The following is a 22,649-nucleotide window of genomic DNA, read 5'->3' on the forward strand; positions in this document are numbered from 1 at the left end:
AGCTAGATGCTCCATGATATGGGGGAAGGAGGGTGGTAGCCTCAGGTCATCTTGTCTTGCCAATCTGTGCATAGATACTTTGCTTTAAAGTCCAGGGCAATAACAGGTATTTTTAGTGCAGCACACCCAATGTAGAGCCTTCCTCCAGAGTAGGGGCTGATGGTAGAAAGATCCCCAAGCTCTTGGCCACACTTGCCCAGAACTTCATAGGTAGCTGGGGTCAGGATAAGAAAGACTGACATCCTGCCTCTCCCAAGAGGATGCTGTAACCCTCTAACTGGGGGACAGGGAGCCCTGTGTCCTTGGCTGCAGGAATCTGGAGTGGACTTTGTGTCATGCTGATCTGGGAATGGGAAAGGGAGGAAGTAGGTGTGGTTCAAGTGCCACAGACTTGCCATTCTTACTAAGTTTTTGTAGGTTTCCTTGAATAAATTTTTCTCCATTTGTTATATGTCCATAGGACCACTTTTGAACACTTTAATTTTTGAAAAAAATCTTCACCACTTTCACTGGAGAGTTGGTCCATAGAGCCATGCCACAGTGGCACTCCTTGCTGGTAGTTTTGAGGTCATTTGTTATTCAGTAAAAACAGATACAGGGAAATGAGTAGAGATATGTAAAAGCTAACAGACACAGGGGAACAAGTAGAGGTATATGTAATCTTTGGCATTTACAAAGTCTGAAATCTTGGTCCATTTCTGCTTTCTCTCATATCTTCTAGTTCTTATTTAGTGAGTTTTGTTTCAGTTCATGGTTGCTTCTATTTGACCATATGCTGGTTTTTATTCTTGGAAGAACTTGCAGTGATTTTCTTATATCAAGAATGAATGTACCCTCCTTTAGGGAAGCTCAGCATTTGCTTCTGCCAGGAGGCTGGAGCCCTATTGGTCACAGACCACCTCAAACTACATTCACATCTTGATGTTGGTTGACAGAGCTCTAGCCAGTCAAATTGCAAGGGTACATCCACCCATTTCTTTGCTTTCAACTCAGTGCCAATGTGGCCTTCCCTGCAGGCTCTAGGGCTTGAAGGAGACCAGTGTGTCTTATCCTGTTAGGCTTTTTGGGGTCCCAGTGTAATATGGGGAACATTTCCCATAAAATTCTTGAGATAGTTAATCTTATGTATTGACTTGGTTGGGTCACAGTGTTCAGATATTTGTCAAAAATTATGCTAGATGTTTCTGTGACAGTGTTTTTTTGGATGAGATTAACACAAATCAGCAGACTTTGAGTAAAGCACATGTCCTTCCATAATGTAAGTGGGCCTCACCTAATCATTTGAAGGCCTAAATAGAACAAAAGACTAACTGCCCCAGAGGAAGAAGGTTATTATGCCAGCAGACCACCTTCAAACTTGAACTGAAATGTTGCCTCTTCCTGAGTCTCGAGCCTGACAACCTTTGGACTTTGTGTTAAAATACCTGTGTGATTTTAATTTATGGAGGTGACTATGTGGTGGCCCAGAGAGGTAAATACCATTGAGGGATTTTTGTTGTTTACATTTCCCGAGAAGAGTGAACATGCCACTTCACACAGGGCCACATGATAATGAAACACCTGTTTGGTCAGGAGACAGAAGCAGGAGTGAGGTGAAAGCACAGCCCAGCGCTTTATTGTGGTTTGCATGGACAAAGTAAGGCAGGGGAGAGCAAGCAGTTTAGGACTGGTCAGTTGGAATAATGTCAACAGGCTCTGGGCTATACGGGTGGTCTCTGTCTACCATCTAGCTTTGCAGTGATTGAAGGTGGGAAAAATATTGGTTTGGTGTGTGAGAGTAAGACAGACGCATTGGGGGTACAGACTTCGGTTTGGTTTGGTTTGCATATGAAATGTATGTTCCCAGTTGATTATTATCTCTAGGTGTGGAACAGCCTCTCCGTGGTCAACCCCCACTGAGATTTCAAGTTATTATAAAATACAGAAAACAAAAAATACAATTAATATAGCTTTGAATTGCAATATCATCTCTTCCTGAGTCTAAGCCTGCCAGCCCACCCTGCAGATTTTGGATTGCTAGTCTCCATAATCATGAGCTAATTCCTTTAAATAAATCAATCTGTGTGTGTGTGTGTGTGTGTGTGTGTGTGTGTGTGTGTGTGTGTCTGTAGATGTATAGATATAGATCCTATATATTTATATACAGACATTAATTGATTCTCTGGAGAACACTGTCTAATACAGCTTCCTTCCCATGGTCTTTGCAGAAGTCTCCTGAGGCCCACATATGAGCTGTAAGAATATATCCTTGCAACAAAAATAACTTTGGGTATCAGATATTCTGATTATATTCTGATTGCAGGCTTTTCTCTCAGAATTTGCCCTGGCAGATCCCTGCTCTCTTCCTACCTTTTCAATGTCTTTATGAAGATTTTTAATTTTTTTTTTATTTATTTTTGAGACAGGGAGAGATAGAGCATGAATGGGGGAGGGTCAGAGAGAGAGGGAGACACAGAATCTGAAACAGGCTCCAGGCTCTGAGCTGTCAGCACAGAGCCCGAGGCGGGGCTCGAACTCACAGACCACGAGATCCTGACCTGAGCTGAAGTCAGACGCTTCACTGAGCCACCCAGGCGCCCTGAAGATTTTTAAAAAGGATTTTATTTTATTCATTATAATTTTTATTCATTTAATTTACTAATGAAATAACTTATTTGAACTATTCAAATTAGAGCCTGGCCCAGCTCTCCAAGCTCAAGCACTCATTTGTAACTTCCTGATCTAATTCACCCATGAAAAAGAAAATGAGTTTAGTTTATATTGTCACTAAGCCCAGAAAATCCCTGCCAACCTTATGCTGCCAACTTTTCTAGGAACGTATTATTGGTGGAGAATTTTAAACTGAAGGCATTTTTATTCTTTTTACATATTTTCTGTATCTCCTTTTTCTTTATTTTCCTCTGTTTCTCTCTGGATTAAGCCTTATAGTTTCTTTGATTCTCTGCCTGGTCTTTTTTTCTGCCCCTGAAATTTCTCTTTTTGTATGGTAAAAGGCTTCTGCCACCCCACTCTTTTCCATTTTTTCCAGGGTTACTTCAATGAGCAATCAAAACATACCTGGCGAATTATTCAAATTATTCAATTTTCAAATATCAGATTATTCAAATAATTTATTCATTATTTTATTCATTATTATTTTACTTTTTTGTGTGTTTTTATTGAAATTCTAGTTAGTTAACCTACAGCATAATACTAGTTTCAGGTGTACAATATTCAGCACTTCAAAACAATACCTAGCGCTCATCACAAGTGCCCTCTTTAATCCCCATCACCTGTTTAACCCATGACCCCACCCACCTCTCCTTTGGCAACCATCAGTTTGTTCTCTATAGGTGAGAGTCAACTTCTAGGTTTGCCTCTTTACATAAGATCTTTTTTTTTTTTTTTTTTAATTTTTTTTTTAACGTTTATTTATTTTTGGGACAGAGAGGACAGAGCATGAACGGGGGAGGGGCAGAGAGAGAGGGAGACACAGAACTGGAAACAGGCTCCAGGCTCTGAGCCATCAGCCCAGAGCCCGACGCGGGGCTCGAACTCACGGACCGCGAGATCGTGACCTGGCTGAAGTCGGACGCTTAACCGACTGCGCCACCCAGGCGCCCCAAGATCTTATTTTTTGAAGTGATCTCTACACCCAGTGTGGGGCTCAGACTCACAATCACGAGATCAAGAGTTGCATGGTCCATCAACTGAGACAGCCGGGTACCTCATGAATATTTTCTTTATTGAATTAATAAAGACTTTCTTTTCTTTCTTTCTTTCTTTCTTTCTTTCTTTTTTTTTTTTTTTTTAGCAGGAGAGTGGACCCAAGTAATCTAGACCCCCTGTAGCAATTATCTCCTGTCTGTCCCTCCAGGCATACTTTCCACCCCATCCCACTCCTTCTGTGGGGGTAGAAGTGCAAGCTGGAAGGCCTGACAGGTTCCTATTCTCTCTGGCCACAGTGGGTTCAACCAGAGGGGAGACTCAGCTGAAGATCTGAGGAGGCGACAGAAGTGGTCACAGTGTTTATTTCCACAAAAACCCTATTTGTGAGGTTTCCTCAGTTAGCTATGTCCCTCAGCTGTCAGTCCTTGCTCCTCTTCTCCCTTCCCTGTTCCTTAGGGCCAGGGGTGGGGGGAGTGGGGGGTGGCAGAGCTTATGCCAGGCTCCTGCACTGGCCTCCTCTTCTCCTTATCCCCAACCATACCTTAGAAATTAGATCTTTTGTAAAGAAACTCCACACATTATCCTACCATAAGTGTGCCAGCTCCAAAGTCCATACTTTGTAATGTCTACACAAAGTAGCAACTGTATGCCTCTTTCATCTGTGTTTACCTGTTATTCATCCAATCTGTTGTGCCTTCTAATTCAACCATTGTATTTTTCATACACAATATTTTGACTTGGTTCTTTCCTGTGGTTTCTTTGTCTTGGGTCTTATTGCTAATAATATTTTCCAATACCCATAAGGATATTTATTGCATTTATTAATTTTTGGTGGTCTGTCTCTTCTAATAATTCTATCTCAAATAACATATAACGTCCAATCTTCTGTATTTCTTATGTGGCAATCATACTTCTCAGTTGTGCAGTTATTTTGGCACATGTGCTCATATAACCCATGGGTTAGCAGCTACTCTGTCACTCTTTGGTACAGTATACCAGAGAAGGATAGAAGTCCTGGTGAGTTCAAGGAGAAGGGAGGGTGACCCTAGACCAGAGGCCCCAGGCATCAAAAATCCACTCTTAACCTCTCCTCCATACTGATATCTGCCAGGCATTTTCTGCAGCCAAGGCTTCAACATTAAAGTTCTTAGAAGAAATCATAGTGGAAGGATCAAGTCTCCCCATGTAGTACTCCCCCTGACCTCAGGGGTAGAAGTGTGGGCACGGAGGGCATGTACTCAAGATGGCTATCAGAAGCTACACACTAATTGACACAGCCACCCTGGAATACACTGGCACCTGAGAAAGATTAGGCAGCATTTGTCACATGGTATCGGATGGGGGGAGAGTGGGACATGCAAACAGCCTTCAAGCCCATCCTATCATTGCCCTACTCTCTTAACCCAGCTACAGGCCACTTCAGGAAAACTTTACTTCCTCTAGGATTTCTTGTTGATTCTACATTTCCTTCTCACCTCCCCTGCTCATCCAGGGTTGATGTGGGAGTGCGACCTAGCAGCCCATTGGGAGCTTCTGATGGCGGGTCTGGTGAAATCCACCTCAGCAGCACTCCCAGCCTGTTCCCCAGCCCCAGTCCTACTGGTCTTCCAGACCTGCTCTGCACCCTGACATCAGTCTTGTTATTTGGGATCTTTCCTTGTCACTGACCAGGGCCACACTTGGGACAGTTAACCCAAGCCTCTCAAGGTACCTCTCAAAATTAACCTGAGAGAGGAAATCACACAGGGCTTGAGGTGCCTGAGAATGGCCTGCATTAGAGGGAAGACCTCTGAGCTCCTTAAGAAATCTGGGTTTGAATTTCTGCTCTGCTATTTACTACCCACATCACCTCAGACAAGTTACTTAACCATGCTAGATCTTGGGTTAAGGTCTGTAAAAAGGGATCAAACATGGATAATAATACCAAACACTGAAGCTGGCTGTAACAGGGAAAGTTGTGATTTGGCAGATCTTCAGAGTGGACTGGAAATGTATTTGCATCTACTGAGTTAGGGGACCCAAGAAACTTCATGCAGGACCAACAGTCACACCACTCGGTGCTTCACATAGAAACATGGCTATTGATGGACAAAGCAGAAGTCACTGTGGGAGAGAAACCCAGCACAGTCAGCACAAAGCCACCATGGGTTGAAGGTAAGTGGAAGTTCTAGGGGCAGTGGGTAGATAATGCTCCAAATCTGAACTAAGTGCTGACTCCCACCTCCGGGCCCAGCAATCCAGCCAGGAAGCCCCATAACTGAGTCTACTAATAGGGAGAGAATGCTTTTTTTTTTTTTTTTTTTATCACTTCCAGACACTGCTGAGCTGGGAAGAAAACCTCTGCATGAGTAGCAGAGGGCTTAAAGCCAGCAAGATTCTGGTGACCATGTGGATGTGACTTCACCTATTTTCACCTGCTGGTGAGAGTCCAGGCTATCTGGGGGACAAGATTGGAAAGAATTTGCACAGAACACCTGATGGCATTTTTATACAGTGGATCTGCAATGGTTGAGGGCTGCTCCCTGATCACCAAGAGTTCAGGGTGGGTCTTGTGGTTATGAGACTTTTCTGAGTATTCTGCTAACCAGTTACAATTCTGTGACCCAGACATATTTGTAGGGGACAGTTCAGGACATGGCTTAAGGCTCAGTGCTGGGCCAGCAAGTCCTGGGTCAGCCAAACCACAAGCTATGACAGGTTCCCAGAGGGTGGGGGGCTGGGCCCCTGGAGATAGGGGGAGGACAGGTACTGTGGGTACAAGGGGAATAGACTAACAGCAGAGATCTGAGGGCAGCTGACCTGTGATTTTGGACCTTAGCCTGGTAGCCAGAGCCCTTCACAGTCTACTTTAAATAGAGCCTTTCAAATAGAACCTCTGTGACCTGTGGGCCTGGAGTATCCTTCTTCATCTCCAGCTCAGGGCAAATCATCCACCCGTAGGGCGACCCGTCCCTATCACACTGGCCATTAGTGTTCTGTGGGACCTAGGGGATGCCATTTCCTCCATGGGGTGAGGCCTTGGGCCCTAAGCCATGACAGCTCTTTGGAAGACTCCTCAAGGCTAGTGATTCAGTTCCAGATAGCTAGCCAGGCCCTCAGTGTCCTTGCCCTTCCCTACTCCCAGCTGAGGGAGCGGGGAGAACTTCATGTGCCAAGGAGCTTGAATGACAGTAGGGTGGGGACAGAAGGTAGCTCTGATAGGTCAGAAACAGGAGCAGGAAGCTTCTTTAATATATTTTTTAAAATTTTATCAGGACTTGAGTAAGCTTCAGATGGACAGAATTGCTCAGAGATGGACACATTTAAGAAGAATGTAGAGCCTGTTGGCATTAATGCAAACAAGCTTGTTGGGGAGGACCAGGAGGGGCATCACAGGGTCCGTCACAGAATCCTTAGGAAAATCAGCAGTAGGAGGAAGGTCTGTAAAGACACAAGGGTTATGCAGGTGCTGGGCTTGTGGACAGTGCCCAGAGAAGAAAAGTCACTCAAAATAGGAGGTTTGTCCTGAGAAGGAGCAAAAGAAGGATCAGGATTGGGCAAGGTGCTCCGCTTCTCACTGATCCAGTGGGAAAAGTAGGTGAGCCTGGTGAAGACGCTGGGGCCAATGGGATAGCGGCAGGCCTGGCTCCAGCTAGACAGCCCCATCAGAAACCAAGTGCCACCATTCAGCTTGCAGACCAAGGGGCCTCCAGAATCTCCCTGAGGAAAGAGACAGCATGAGTCATGGGGACCAAAATAGAGGGGGACACATATTGTTTAGACAGTGTGAAGTGCCTTTGCCCTCCACCAGAGTGGAGTTTAGGAAGCCTCATGTCAAGGTGGGGCTGTGAATTGTTCTCATCAGAATTACATGGAGGATTTGAAAAATCCAGACACAGAGTCCCACTGCAGACCTCTTTGATCAAAATCGCAAGGGTAGGGCTTTGGAGCTCACTTCACAAAGCCTGTGGAGGGGACTCTGAGCATCCTTCTAAGCTGGCAGTCATAGACCTATCAGAATATGCAGGCAGACTCCAGATATCGGACACCAGCCCTTTGTGCTCCCAATCCTAAGTGAGTGAAGGTACCACCTGAAGTCCCATGGGGCTTGCAGGCCTCTGGGTAATTATCAGTCCAGTACAACATCCCACCTGGGCATTTGTTTTTGACTTATTAAGGTCTCTGGTTTGTGGAGCTTCTTTAGAAAACGCAAACTGTTAAATGTGCTCAGCAGAAAAGAAGTGATCCCAAGTCCAAACTGGTAGGGTGGTCAGAATGGCAAGGAGCCCAAGGGGGTCCCAGAAAAATGCTAAGGACTTTGAGGTCAGGACTCCAAGGCAGGAAGGCACCATTGGGCATAATGCTTCTATCTCATGGGTTATAAAGTAGGGACCAAAGAAACATAGCACCCTTCCAGCCTTCTGTTGAATAAACATGACCGAGTACCATGTGTGTAGGAGACACTGATATGACACAGAACATGAACACAGACAGTACAGCACACACCATGCACAGATGCAAGATGTGGAACAGAGGCACCCAGGGGGTGGTAAATGGCAGGAAAGGCTGCCCTAATTGGACCATCAGAGAGCCTCTAAGCAGAGATGGGAGGGATGAGCAAGGCCTGACCTGGAATTTGCAGGCACAGGTAGGCGGCCTGCTTGGCACAGGTGAGGCTGAGAAGTGGCAGGGCCAGGCCCAGGCTTATCAGCTGGGAGGGTATGGATGAAGGGACATTGAAGGACACTCAGCAGGGAGGTAGTGTGACCTGATACAGATTCTAAAAGGATGGTAGGATTTCTGGGGCTGGGTGAAGCACAGTATGTGGCAGGGCAGAAATCAGCACAGGGAGACCAGTCATGAACTACTGCAGCAGAAAGAGACTGATAAAGACAGGCAAGAAATGGTGAGGCACAGATTTGCCCTACCTGACCCTTTCCCCCCATTTAAGGGAAAAATGGAGCAAGGCAGGAAAAGCAGAATAAGGGCTGAGTGGTGGGTCCTTGGTGTGTGGAGGTCAGAAAGAGGAGGAAGAAAGCAGGAGACACAAGAGGGGCTGCCCTTCAAGTATGATGGGATGTGCTGCAGGGTGCATGGCCAAGCACCAAGTGGGAGGAGGTCAGAGGTGCACCTAGGCATCTGGCTGTCTTGGTGAGAAAACTGTGGAGGAAGGGCGAGCACAAAAGTCTGATAGAATGGGCTGAGGCAAGAAAGAGAAGTGAGTAAGCCAGAGAGGGCCCTTGAAGTGGGTGAGCCCTGTGGGAAGGCAGGCTGAGAATCAGGGCCCAGGGCAGAGAGCCGGGGAAAAGGGAAGGTATGTGTAGGGTGTTTTAAGATGGGCATCATGACAGTATGTTTTTCAGCTGATGGGAGATGGTCAAGGAGAGAGACAAAGAGGTAGCAAAAGGAGCAGGAGAGGAAGGAGCTCTGTATGAGGAAGCATGTGGGGGCCATAGCTCCAAGCTTTTCTAGGTTTGACTATGATCATGCCACTTCACCTTGAGCTATCCACTTTCCTCTCTGGGTCTCAGTTTCTCCACCATAGAATAGAAGGATTCCACAGAGTAGGAGAAAATATTCTTAATACATATATTCAATAACATACTCATATTCTAAAATTCAATGAGAAAGACACACAATCTCATTGAAATAATGGCAAAAAAATTTGAATAGACACTTTTAAAAAGAGGCAATACACATATGAAAAAAGTGCTTATCTTCATTATTCACAGAGAAATTCTCAGAGAAATGCAAATTAAAAATCACATTGAAAATGGCGGGCAACATGAAGTACTGGAGGCAATGTGGAGCAAACACAACTGTCAGCCCCTGCTGGGGGGAGTGCAAACTGGTACCAGTGGATTGGAAAGCTGCTCCTCAGTACCTGTGAGAGACGAACCTGTGCATATCTTATGGCACAGTAATTCTACTCCCAGGGTTATACTCAACCAAAATGTGAACCCATGTGCACTAAAACACATGCACTAGGATATTCACAGCAAATCTATTTGTAATGGTCTCAAGTGGAAACTATCCAAATGCCACCAAGACTAGAATAGATAAATAAAATTGTAGTATATTCACACATTGGATACCATACAGCAACAAGATGAACAATGTAAAAACTACACACAAGATGCATAAATCTCAGAAACATAATATTGACCAGATGAGAATGCATCCTCTATAATTCCATGTAGGTAAGTCCCAACACTAATCCACAGAGCTTCAGAAGCCAGGACTAGTCTCAGGGAGTTAGTAACAGGAAGGAAGTATCAGGAGGATTCTTGAGGTGCTGGTTGATACGTGATTGTGCCAATTTCTTTTTTTTTTTAATTTAATTTTTTAAAAAATGTTTACTCATTTTTAACACACACACAGAGAGAGAGAGAGAATGGGAGGGGCAGCAAGAGGGAGATACAGAATCCGAAGCAGGTTTCAGGCTCTGAGCTGTCAGAGAGCCCGACATGCAGCTCGAACTCACGAACTGCGAGATCATAACCTAAGCCGAAGTCAGACGCTCAACTGACTGAGCCACCCAGGTGCCCCCCAAATTTTTTTTAATGTTTATTTTTGAGACAGAGAGAGACAGACAAACAGAGTGCAAGCAGGGGAGGGGCAGAGACAGAGGGAGACACAGAATCTGAAGCAGGCTTCAGGCTCTGAGCTGTCAGCACAGAGCCGGACATGAGGCTCAAACTCACGGACCACGAGATTATGACCTGAGCTGAAGTCGGATGCTTAACAGACTGAGCCACCCAGGTGTCCCTGATTGTGCAAATTTCTAAAAATGCATCAAATGGCACATGTCTAAATTATGCCCTTTTCTATGCATGCTATTCTTCAACAACGTTTTTTTTTAAACGAAGAAATGTATGGAATGAACTAGTATTCTTTGGGGTCTTCTGACCTTCAGTTCTGACACTTCAGGCTGGGGTGAGCTTAGGAGGAGGAAATCAGGGGCAGGATCCAGAGAAGACACGAAGAGAGAGGGGAGTTCCCACTTGATAAACAGAGCCAATCTCACTTACTCTGCAGATGGACTTTCCTGTCATGAGGTCCCCAGCACAAAACATATCCTCGTGTATAGAATATTCACTGCTGCTGGAGTCTGGCGATTGGAAATACATTTTACAGACTTCACTGTCAATGATGCCAACCTCTCCCTCCTGCAGCTGAAATGGTGCAGCCAAGAAATCTGCAGGGGTCAGGAGTGGGGGAAGGTCAGATGTGGGTTGGAGCCTGAGAGAAGGGCTAGCTACCTCCCTAACCGGCCTGCTAATGGACATGCTGCCATTTCCAACTGACAGGATTGGGGAAGTCTCTCAGAGGACTTGCAAAGATGAAGGGACAAGACATTTAAGGCAGACAAGAGAGCAAAGGTGAGGGGTCTGTGGTGGGAAGTGCCAGGAGGGAGGTCTGGGTGGCTGCAGTGGCGTGGGAGTTGAAAAAAATGAGACAAGGTCACAGCAGGGTCCAGAGCGAGCAAGGCCTCTTCACCAGTATGTGGAGTTTGGATTTCTCTCAAGCACACTGGGAAACCACTGAAGGGTCTCCTTGTGTTTTGAAAATAATTAGTCCGGCAGCTATGCAGATATAGAAGTAGAGGTGGAGGGTGGAAGTTGAGAGTCCTAGCTTGGCCCAGGTTCCAGTGATGCACCTAATGGATGCTGGGTGGGGTGAGGTAGTATGTCAAATAAGACATGGCCCAGCCTCAACGAGCAGCTGGTCTGTGGATGCTTTCCATGTGGATTCTATTTCCACAGATTGCTCACAGATAAGACTGGTGTTTTCAGTGTCACAGTGACAGCTCCGTCCTGTGGAGTGCTTGCCATGTACAGCTCTCACATGTCCTTGGGGACAACTCAGGCCCAGCAACTGTGGTCAGGGAGAGGACAGAACAGCTGCAGGCTGAGTCTATCATTGATGTCAGATGCTCCCTGACCTGCTGGCTGCTCTAGCCTGCAACTTCCCCTCATACCCCAATTCCTACCCTCCGACCAGTTTTGCAGAATCCTCCTTGCTCTGCCAGTGGTTCTTAATGAGTGACAGTGCTTCCCAAGAGGGTATCTTTGGAAATGTTGAAGCATTGGCTGTTTTCATGACTAGACAGTGTGATTGATATTTGTGGCCAGAGCACAGCAAAGAAAATCTTGCCCCAAATACTTCCAGTGAGATACTCTGCCAGATCATGACCCTATGACCCTACAAATCATGGCAAATTTACATTCTGCTTTTTTCACTCTATGTTACATTTTCCTAAATTAAAAGCATTTTCCATTGTGTTAAAAAAATATTTGCCCACCATTTCTCCTCTCTCAGCCTAAAAATGTACAAGCCCAGCAAGCTGGCAGAACAGGCAAGTTTTACTTGAATTAATGGATGAGGGGAAGTGAGATTCACATAGGAATATGTTCTTAATCCAGAAACACCCAACTTTGCCTCTCAAGCCAACAAGCAAACTTGTTTTCATTTCCTTACTGTTATGCTTCCCTGAGTACCTTCCACGGTAGGGAAAGCCCAAGAGGTGCCTGATGAAGCTTTGGAGGGGCCTGACATGGTCTCATGCAGGACCTGTGAATCAGAGTGGAATCCTAAATGGCTTGGAGTCAAAGAGCCCAAGTTCTTGATTCCAAAAGTTAGATATGCTCAGACTTTTTGAAGCATGACAGAAGGAAACTGAAGCTTTAGAAGGAAATGGTATCAGGGCTGGAAGGGCCCCACAATGGTTAACACACCTTCCTCCTCCACCACTACCCTCCCTGCCTGCCCTGCTCCTACTCACCATCCTCAGTGATCATCCCCCAGCCGGTTATCCAGCAGCTGCTGTGAAGGGGCAGCTTCATGGTAGGCCCCGGCAGGCAGGCAGGGAGGATGTGAGAAGTAAAGTTCACAGATAGATGCAGTTGCAACAGAGCGATGTCACTGCCCATGTAGTAGCGCTTGTTAAAGTCATTGTGAACAATGACTCGATACACTGTCATCTGCCGGCTATGCTCAGTGGGATGTTGGAGCTGATGGTACCCTAGCAGGACCTGGTAGTCAGATGGTTCATGGGACCTGTTGTGAGAGGCTGTATTATCACCTGTCTCCTCTGAGCACTGGGCTAACACCCTTGCACTCTCACCTGACTGCCTACCCCCAACTCTCCCAACCCCATAAGCAACCAGACATCACCATTATTCCAGAGGTTGCTCTCTCCTCCCTTCCTAATGTTCTCATCAGGTGGGCTGGATTCTTGTCTGTCTGTTGCCTCAGGAAATCTGTCCTTTGAAAGTTTCTGGGGGTGCCTGGGTGGCTCAGTCGGTTAAACGTCCGACTTCAGCTCAGGTCACGATCTCGATCTCGTGGTCCATGAGTTCGAGCCCCGCGTCGGGCTCTGGACTGATGGCTCAGAGCCTGGAGCCTGCTTCTGATTCTGTGTCTCCCTCTCTCTCTGCCCCTCCCCCGTTCATGCTCTGTCTCTTTCTGTCTCAAAAATAAATAAAAAACGTTAAAAAAAAAAAAAGAAAGTTTCTGATGGCTTTCCCAGTATGCCCCCAAATCAAAGGAGCAGAGAATCTCAGTGCTGGAAAGAAACATTGGGGCACATCAAACTATACCCCTTCATTTTAGAACAGAGGAGACTTGGCTCCTTCCCAGCTCTGACCAGAACCATTGGAAGGTCCCATGGCTTGGAGTGGTTCTCAAAGACCCCATTTCTCAGTGCAGAATCATCCATTCCCTCTTCCCATTCTTCACACTCAGACTTCTCTAAAGGATGAACCCCATCTGGAGACAGGCACTCAATAAGCCTGTGTGGAGCAAACAGGCGAACACATGGAACTGAACTTGCTTCTGGAATGTGAGCAGCTTTCCAACATACGTGGTCTGCTCGTGCTGCTCCCTTGCCCAGACTCCATGTGACTGCATTCTTCTCCCACAAGGCTGTACTAGCTCCAAGCCCCTCCTCTGATGCAACCCATGGTACCTCTCCTGACACTGGCTCAGGGTCTACCCTCTTGCATATTCTGGTCTTTCCATCCTGCAGCACAGTAGCTGGGTTCATGTGTCACTTTCCTGATAGGATGAGAAACTTCAAGGTGGGTCTTGCATCTCCACATCCTCCACGGTGGGCCTCACAAGGGGCCTACCACCCACGAGTGCTGAATAAATGAACAGAACCCAAGTGGTTCTCAAAGCCAGTTGATGCCAGTGGCTCTTACCTCCTCTGACTTCAAGTGTGATATTCTCCCCACTCCCTCTGGGCACAGAGTAAGCTCAGGATACACCTGAGATGCAGCCCACTCTCCTGACTATCTGTGTCCCATCCGAGGACAGAGGCCATTTGCTTCATGCCTCACTCTGGCCTATGGAGACAGTGGTGAACACAGTTGCTCTTAGGCACATATTTCTAAAGAAGTGACAGGAATTTCTGGATGCTGGTTAAACAGCCAGAGTCCCATGATGCTTCCATAGAGAAATGTGCTAGAATGTGCAGGTGGTTAGGACCCAGGGAAGCCTCTGGCAGTTGTGCTAATGATGACCTTTGAACAGCCTGATTGGAAGAGGACAAAATAATTGCCCAATTTGTCCAGGCTCTAATGCTTCCCCAGCCCTGGAAAGTGGGGACCCTAGAACTATTGCTCTGACTTAAAGCCTAAAACCTGTGCCATATGTCCAGCCAGGGATACTACACACCCACTACCATCTGCACAAGAGGAAACAAACCCACTGACATCTTGTTGGCCTGTCTAGAGCTGGGCAAGATGTAGAATGCAGAATCTACCTTGAGTGGGAACAGGACTCAGAATCCTAAAATTTAAAGAAGACAAAAATTGGGCTGGAGGCAATGACTTTGGAACTAAAGTTTGTTTTCCAGTACTTACTGATAATCACAGTTAAAGTTAATTTCCACTTAGCTATGTACAAGTAATGTACATGTAGCTGAGACAGCCATACCATCTTGGTATTACCAAAGTGTGAGGAGGGGGACAGATGGGAACATCCCTGAAGGAAGAGATAAGGTAAATGGCCTTTGTACTGGGAGATGTGAACTCAGAGAGTCAGGAGACTGGAGAAAGGTGGTGAGAAGGGATGGCATTCCAAGTAGAGGGGAATGCTCGGTCAAAGGCAGGGGCAACAGTGCACACAGACACCTGGTGGTGGCCAGGAACAAAGCCTAGGGAAAAAGGTCTGGGACATCATTCTCCCCCTTCTGTTCTGTCCATCTTGTGTTCCCTCCCCAATCCCACTCGAGTCACTGGGCCCACTGGGAACACGCACTTTTGGAAGCAGTGGGCAGCTGAGATCACCCAGTAGGCATCTATGAGGGCAGCTCCACAGATGTGCTTGCCGTGGTAGAGTAGGCTGGCCTGCCATGGCCACCGACGGTCTGGTGCATTCTGGCCACCAAAGATCTTCCCAGTTATTGCTGGCTTCCCACACACTGTGGAGACAATCCTACCCATGAGGCACCATGAGGTATTATGGATGCCAGCCTTGGTGTCTCTGGATGTCAGCATCAACAGGACACAGGGCCACCGTGGCCCCTCCTCACTTTTCAGCTGGGAAATCCAAGGCCCAGGGTGAAGAGACATGGCTCATGTAACAAAGAGCCACCTGGCTTTGCTGGTGATGGTAGTACTAAGGAAGCAGCCTGTGGGTTTCAGTAAGAAGGGTGGGGGTGAGGTTTGTGGTGCAGGCACCTGCAGAGGTACACATCTGCATACCACTGGGGTGCGCAAGTCAAGACCAGGAAGTGGTGCTACCCCAGGTGCTTCACCAGACCTTATTTCGCTTAACTAGCACACCATTATTTGAAGTCCCAGAAACTAAGGACTTACTTAGGGATGCTGTTTACTCAGGGCCACTGAGGATTAAGTGGTTGCACCCCTCCCACCTCAGCCCAATATTCTAGGGAGACTGAGGCCAAATGGAGCACATTTTGCTTGATAATTCTCCTGAAGCACTGCATCCTGTTCTTAAAATGAAGAGGTTTTGGGGGTCCACACATACAGGCCAGTGATGAACCTCCGCTCTTGAACTGAGGAGGCTTGAGATCCAGAAGGAAAGAGCTGGCAAGAAGAGGGGGTGCCCTGGTCTCCTCAGCCATGGGTCTCCCTGACCGTGCCGAAGGGGAACCCAGGAATTCTAGGGCCCCACTCAGCCAGGTAGAGGTCCTCCTGGCTGGTGGGGTGGGTGAGGGACACTTGAGAGGTGGGGGAACCTGACGCCCCTCACCATACTCCCCCCCACACTCACCATCCGCAGCAGTTCCCTCGGGCTCAGCACGAAGCAACAGTGGGCACAGCCAGAGCAGGGCTGTGGCCAGCACGCAGGCCCCCTGCCAGCCTGGGCCTGAGCCCTCGGCCCGGGCGCTTGCCATTGGGCCAGTCCACGTCGTCTTCCCAGATGAGGGGCCTGCGCCACGCGAGGCCGCAAGGGCTGCTGGGAAACCGTCTCCCTCTGTGGGGAGTGTCGCCTCCTGCCCTGCAGCCTTTGTGGGTACCAGGAGGAGACAATGGGCCCACACATGATGCCAGAGCCCCTAGGCTGATGGGAGAAGCAGAGGACATATAGAGTCTTCTGCCAAGGGACCCCAGTTTGATGGCAGACACAGCGTGGTTATGGTGTATGCCTAGGAATATGTACTAATGGTCAGAGGTCATGTGCTTATATAATGTCACCAAATATTTCTAACTGGCTTTCAAGATCCAATGCACTCATTTCTACCCCTCCCCCATTCACATAATTAGGTCAGACCCACTATGGATAATATCTCTTTCTTAAACTCACTTGAGCAATACAGCATGGCATAGTAATGGGGTGGATATTTCATTATAGTCACAGGTGGCAAGAGGGCATTATGCAAGGGTATGGGTTGTATGCGGAGTTCAACCTCTGGCTGCCAACAACTTATGTTCTTCCCAAATGCAAAATCATTCACTATATTCTAAGGTCCCCAAGAGTCTCATTCCATTACAGTATCAACTCAAAATTCAGAGTCTCATCTGTTAGAGAAGGTCACTGAGAGGATATGACCACTGGTTGATCTTAGAGCTAGATCCAGGCAAAAGAGGCCCCTCACTCCCCCTTGGCCTTGGAATGTATGCTTTGCCCACCAAGTAGGAGCTGCTTCAAGGACACCCAAGACAAGCTTCATATTTAAGTTCTATTGCTAATTTAATCTGCCACCTACCAATCTGCAGCAGCCTGCCTCTTTTTCTAGCCTCTCCTTGACCTCTGCGAACAGGGACCAATCTGTGAGCCAACCTAGTCATCTAAATGTAAGCATCAGTATCTCATCAGCTCAAAGTGCAAAATCTCATCATTTAAATCCTCTAAGTTAGGTGAGGATGAGGTTCCTAGCTTTAATCCATTAAACATCATTCTTAAAATTTTTCCTCCATCTGAGGACCTATAAAACTAAAGAAACTACCTACCCAACATTCCCAACACACAATGGTGGGACAGGCCTAGGATAACAATGCAAGACATTGCCATTCAAAGAGGGAGGAGGAAGGGAGATGGAAAATACAAAGGAGTTACTTGTGCATAAGTTTGTATATCCTACTGGACAAGATTTCAAGGCCTTAGGAAAGAATTCTCTGTGACTCTTGGCTCTGCTCTTTAGACTCTTGGTTATCCTTCTCCTGCTTTTTCTTTTAATTTTAATATTTGCTTATTTCATTATTTATTTATTTATTTGCTTTTTATTTATTTATTTATTTTTATTTATTTATTTAAATTTACATCCAAAGTAGTTAGCATATAATGCAATAATGATTTCAGAAGTAGATTCCAGTGATTCATCCCCTATATATAATACCCAGTGCTCATCCCAACAAGTGTCTTCCTTAATGCCCCTTATACATTTAGCCCATCCCTCCACCCACAACCCCTCTGGCAACCCTCAATTTATTCTCTATATTTAAGAGTCTCTTATGTTTTGTCTGCCTCTTGTTTTTATACTATTTTTGCTTCCCTTCCCTTACATTCATCTATTTTCTACCTTAAATTCCACATATGAGTGAAGTCATATAATATTTGTCTTTCTCTGACCGATTAATTTTGCTTAGCATAATACCCTCTAGTTCCATCCACACAGCTGCAAATGGCAAGACTTCATTCTTTTTGATTGCTGAGTAATACTTCATTGTATATATATACCACATCTTCTTTATCCATTCATCTGTGGATGGACATTAGGGCTCTTTCCATACTTTAGCTATTGTTGATAGCACTGCTGTACATTGGGGTGCATGTGCCCCCTTCGAAACAGCAAACCTGTGTCCCTTGGATAAATACCTAGTAGTGCAATTGCTGGGTTGTAGGGTAGCTCTATTTTTAATTTTTTGAGGAATCTCCATACCGTTTTCCAGAGTGGCTGCACCAGTTTGCATTTCCATCAGTAGTACAAAAGAGATCCTCTTTCTCCACATCCTCACCAACATCTGCTGTTGCCTGAGTTGTTAATTTTAGCCATTCTGATTGGTGTGAGATGATATCTCATTGTGGTTTTGATTTGTATTTCCCTGATGATGTTGATGTTGAGCATTTTTTCATGTGTCTGTTAGTCATTTGGATGTCTTCCTTGGAAAAGTGTCTATTCATGTCTTTTGTCCATTTATTCACTAGATTATTTGTTTTTTGGGTGCTGAGTTTGATAAGTTCTTTATTGATTTTGGATACTAACCCTTTATCTGATATGTCATTTGCAAATATCTTCTCCCATTCCATTGGTTGCCTTTTAGTTTATAGTTTTGATGATTGTTTCCTTTGTTTTTGTTTCCCCCAAAGACAAGTTGAGTAAGAAGTTGCTGTGGCTGAGATCAAAGAGGTTTTTGCCTACTTTCTCCTCTAGGATTTTGATGGCTTCTGTCTTACATTTAGGTTTTTCTTGCATTTTAAGCTTACTTTTGTGCATGGTGTAAGAAAGTGGTCCAGGTTAATTTTTCTGCATGTCACTGTCCAGTTTTCCCAACATCGTTTGCTAAAGAGACTGTCTTTATTCCACTGGATATTCTTTCCTTCTTTGTCAAAGATGAGTTGGCCATACATTTGTGGGTACATTTCTGGGTTTTATATTCTGTTCCATTGATATGAGTGTCTGGTTTTGTGCCAGTACCATACTGTCTTGGTGATTACAGCTTTGTAATACATCTTGAAGTCTGGGATTGTGATGCCTCCAGCTTTGGTTTTCTTTTTAGAATTGCTTTCACTATTCGGGGCCTTTTCTGGTTCCATACAAATTTTAGGATTGTTTGTTCTAGCTATGTGAAGAGTGCTGGTGTTATTTTGATAGGAATTGCATTGAATATGTAGATTGCTTTGGGTAGTATTCACATTTTAACAACATTTTTTTCTTCCATAAGCATGGAATATTTTTCAAATTTTTTGTGTCTTCAATTTTCTTTCATAAGCTTTCTATAGTTTTCAGTGTATAGATTTTTCATGTCTTTGGTTAGGTTTATTCCTAGGTATATTATGGTTTTTGGTGCAACTGCAAATGGGATCAATTCCTTGATTTCTCTTTCTGTTGCTTCATTATTGGTGTACAGGAATGCAACTGATTTCTGTGCATTGATTTAATATCCTGTGACTTTGCTGAATTCATGGATCAATTCTAGCAGGTTTTTGGTGGAATATTTTGGGTTTTCTATGTAGAGTATCATGTCATCTGCAAAGAGTGAAAGTTTGACTTCCTCCTTGCTGATTTTGATGCCTTTTATTCCTTTGTGTTGTCTGATTGCTAAGGCTAGGACTTTCAACACTATGTTGAATAACAGTGGTGAGAGTGGACATCCCTGTCTTGTTCCTGACCCTAGGGGGTAAGGTCTCAGTTTTTCCCCATTGAGGATGATATTAGCAGTGGGTCTTTCATGTATGACTTTTAAGATCTTGAGGTATGATCCTTCTATCCCTACTTTCTTAAGGGTTTTTATCAAGAAAGGATGCTGTGTTTTGTCAAATGTTTTCTCTGCATCTATTGAGAGGATAATGTGGTTCTTGTCCTTTCTTTTATTGAGGTGATGTATCACATTGATTGTTTTGCAGACATTGAATCAGTCCTGCATCCCAGGTATAAATCCCACTTGGTCATGGTGCATAATTCTTTTAATGTATTGTTGGATCCAGTTGGCTAGTATCTTGTTGAGGATTTTTGCATCCATGTTCATCAAGGAAATTGGTCTGTAGTTCTCCTTTTATTGGGGTCTTTGTCTGGTTTTGCAATTAAGGTAATGCTGGCTTCATAGAATGAGTTTGGAAGTTTTCCTTCCATTTCTATTTTTGGTAACAGCTTCAAAAGAGTAGGTGTTAACACTTCTTTAAATGTTTGGTAGAATTCCCCTGGAAAGCCATCTGGCCCTGGACTCTAGTTTTTTGGGAGATTTTTGATTACTAATTCAATTTCTTTACTGGTTATGGGTCTGTTCAAGTTTTCTATTTCTTTTTGTTTCAGTTTCGTTTTGTTTCAGTTTATATGTTTCTAAGAACTTGTCCATTTCTTCCAGATTGCCCAATTTGTTGGTGTATAACTGCTCTTTTCTCTTACTATTGTTTGTATTTCTGCAGTGTTGGTTGTGGTCTCTCTTCTTTCATTCTTGTTTTAATTTATTTGTGTCCTTTCCTTTTTCTTTTTGGTCAGACTGGCCAGGATTTATCAATTTTGTGAATTGTTTCAAAGAACCAGTTCCTGGTTTCATTGATAAGATCTACTGATTTTTTTTTTATTTCAATAGCGTTAATTTCTGCTCTAAACTTTATTATTTCCCATGTTCTGCTGGTTTTGGGTTTATTTGATGTTCTTTTTCCAGCTTTTTTTTTTTTTACTTTTTTTTTTAACGTTTATTTATTTTTGAGACAGAGACAGAGCATGAACGGGGGAGGGTCAGAGAGAGGGAGACACAGAATCTGAAACAGGCTCCAGGCTCTGAACTGTCAGCACAGAGCCTGACGCGGGGCTCGAACTCACAGACTGCGAGATCATGACCTGAGCTGAAGTCGGCCGCTTAACTGACTGAGCCACCCAGGTGCCCCTTTTTCCAGCTCTTTAAGGTATAAGGTTAGGTTGTGTATCTGAGACCTTTCTTTCTTCCTTAGGATGTCCTGGATTGCTATATATTTCCCTCTTATGGCCGCCTTTGCTGCATACTAGAGGTTTTGGGTTGTGGTGTTATCATTTGTGTTGGCTTCCATGTACTTTTTAATTTCCCCTTTAATTTCTTGGTTAGCCCATTCATTCTTTAATAAGATGTTCTTTAATTTCCAAGTATTTGTTGTCTTTCCAAATTTTTTCTTGTGGTTGATTTTGAGTTCCATAGCATTGTGGTCTGAAAATATGCACAGTATGATCTTGATCTTTTTGTACTTGTTGAGGGCTGATTTGTGTCCCAGTATGTGGTCTATTCTGGAGAATGTTCCATGTGCACTTGAGAAGAATGTGTATTCTGCTGCCTTATGGAGAAATGTTCAGAATATATCTGTTAAGTCCATCTCATCCAGTGCATCATTCAAAGCCATTATTTCCTTGTCGATTTTCCGTTTAGATGATCTGTCCATTGCTGTGAGTGGGGTGTTGAAGTCCCCTACTATTATGGTATTATTATCAATGAGTTTCTTTATTTGTGATTAATTGATTTATATATTTGCATTCCTCCACAGTTGGAGCATAAGTGTTTACAATTTTTAGAACTTCTTGGTGGATAGACCCCTTAATTATGATATAATTCCCTTATTAATCTCTTGTTACAGTCTTTATTTTAAAATCTAGATTTTCTGATGTAAGTATGGCTACTCTGGCTTTCCTTTGGTGACCATTAACATGATAGATAGTTCTCCATCCCCTTACTTTCAATGTGAAGGTGCCTTTAGGTCTAAAATGAATCTCTTCTAAACAGCATGTAGATGGAATTTGTTTTCTTATCCATTCTGTTACCCTATGTATTTTGATTGGAGCTTTTAGTCCATTGACAGTTAGAGTGAGTACTGAAAGATATGAATTTATTGCCATTATGTTGCCTGTAGAGTTGGAGTTTCTGATGGTGTTCACTAGTCCTTTCTAGTCTTTGTTGCTTTGGTCTTTTTTTGTTTTGTTCCATCTTTTTTCCCCACAGAGAGTCCCCCTTAAATTTTTTTGCAGGGCTGATTTAGTGATCATGAATTCCTTTAGTTTTTGTTTGTCTGGGAAACTTTTTATCTCTCCTTCTATTTTGAATGACAGCCTTGCTGGATAAAGAATTCTTGGATGCATATTTTTCCAATTCAGCACATTGAATATATCCTGCCCCTCCTTTTTTGGCCTGCCTAGCTTCTGTGGATAGGTCTGCTGTGAACCTGATTTGTCTTTCCTTGTAATATAAGGACTTTTCTTCCATTACTGCTTTCATGATTCTTTCCTTGTCTGTGTATTTTGTGAATTTGACTATGATATGCCTTGTTGATGGTTGGTTTTTCTTGAATCTAACATGAGTTCTCTGTGCTCCCTGGATATTGATGTTTGTGTCTTTCTGCAGGTTAGGAAAGTTTTCCACTATGATTTGCTCACATAAAACTTCTATCCCTTTTTCTTTCTCTTCATCTTCTGGGACCCCTATGATTTGGATGTTATTCATTTTTGATGAGTCACTGAGTTCTCTAATTCTTATATCGTGATCTTTTGCCTTAGTTTCCCTCTTTTTTTCTGCTTCATTATTCTCCACAAGCTTGTCCTCTATATTGCTGATTCACTGCTCTGCTTCATCCATTCTTGCCACCATGGCATCCATTCAAGATTGTAGCTCAGTTAAAGCATTTTTAATTTTGTCCTGACTAGACTTTATTTCTTTTAAAAGGGATTCTATGATTTTTTCAGCCCCAGCTAGTATTCTTATTATTGTGATTCTAAATTCTGGTTCAGACATCTTGCTTGTATCTGTATTGATTAAGTCTCTGGCTGTCATACCTTCCTGTTCTTTCTTTTGGAATGAATTCCTTCATCTTGCCATTTTGGAGGAAGACAAAGAATTAATAAAATTAAAAATTAAAATTGAAAAATTAAG

General features: G+C 44.3%; 1 protein-coding gene across 1 annotated transcript; it reads right to left on the reverse strand.

Annotated features, from left to right (window-relative positions):
• Window positions 1-6,856: 6,856 nt before the first annotated feature.
• On the reverse strand, window positions 6,857-16,005 carry LOC121030210 (serine protease 40). Its single transcript, XM_040474638.1, has 5 exons — window positions 15,871-16,005; window positions 14,893-15,055; window positions 12,413-12,687; window positions 10,659-10,825; window positions 6,857-7,347 (listed from the first exon to the last, which is right to left on the reverse strand). Exons 1-5 carry the CDS (start codon window positions 15,992-15,994, stop codon window positions 7,030-7,032), a joined length of 1,047 nt encoding a protein of 348 aa, XP_040330572.1. The 5' UTR covers window positions 15,995-16,005; the 3' UTR covers window positions 6,857-7,029.
• Window positions 16,006-22,649: the final 6,644 nt, after the last annotated feature.

Source organism: Herpailurus yagouaroundi, unplaced genomic scaffold (assembly GCF_014898765.1).
Source record: "Herpailurus yagouaroundi ecotype Mexico unplaced genomic scaffold, PumYag 140, whole genome shotgun sequence".
NCBI lineage: Eukaryota > Metazoa > Chordata > Mammalia > Carnivora > Felidae > Herpailurus > Herpailurus yagouaroundi.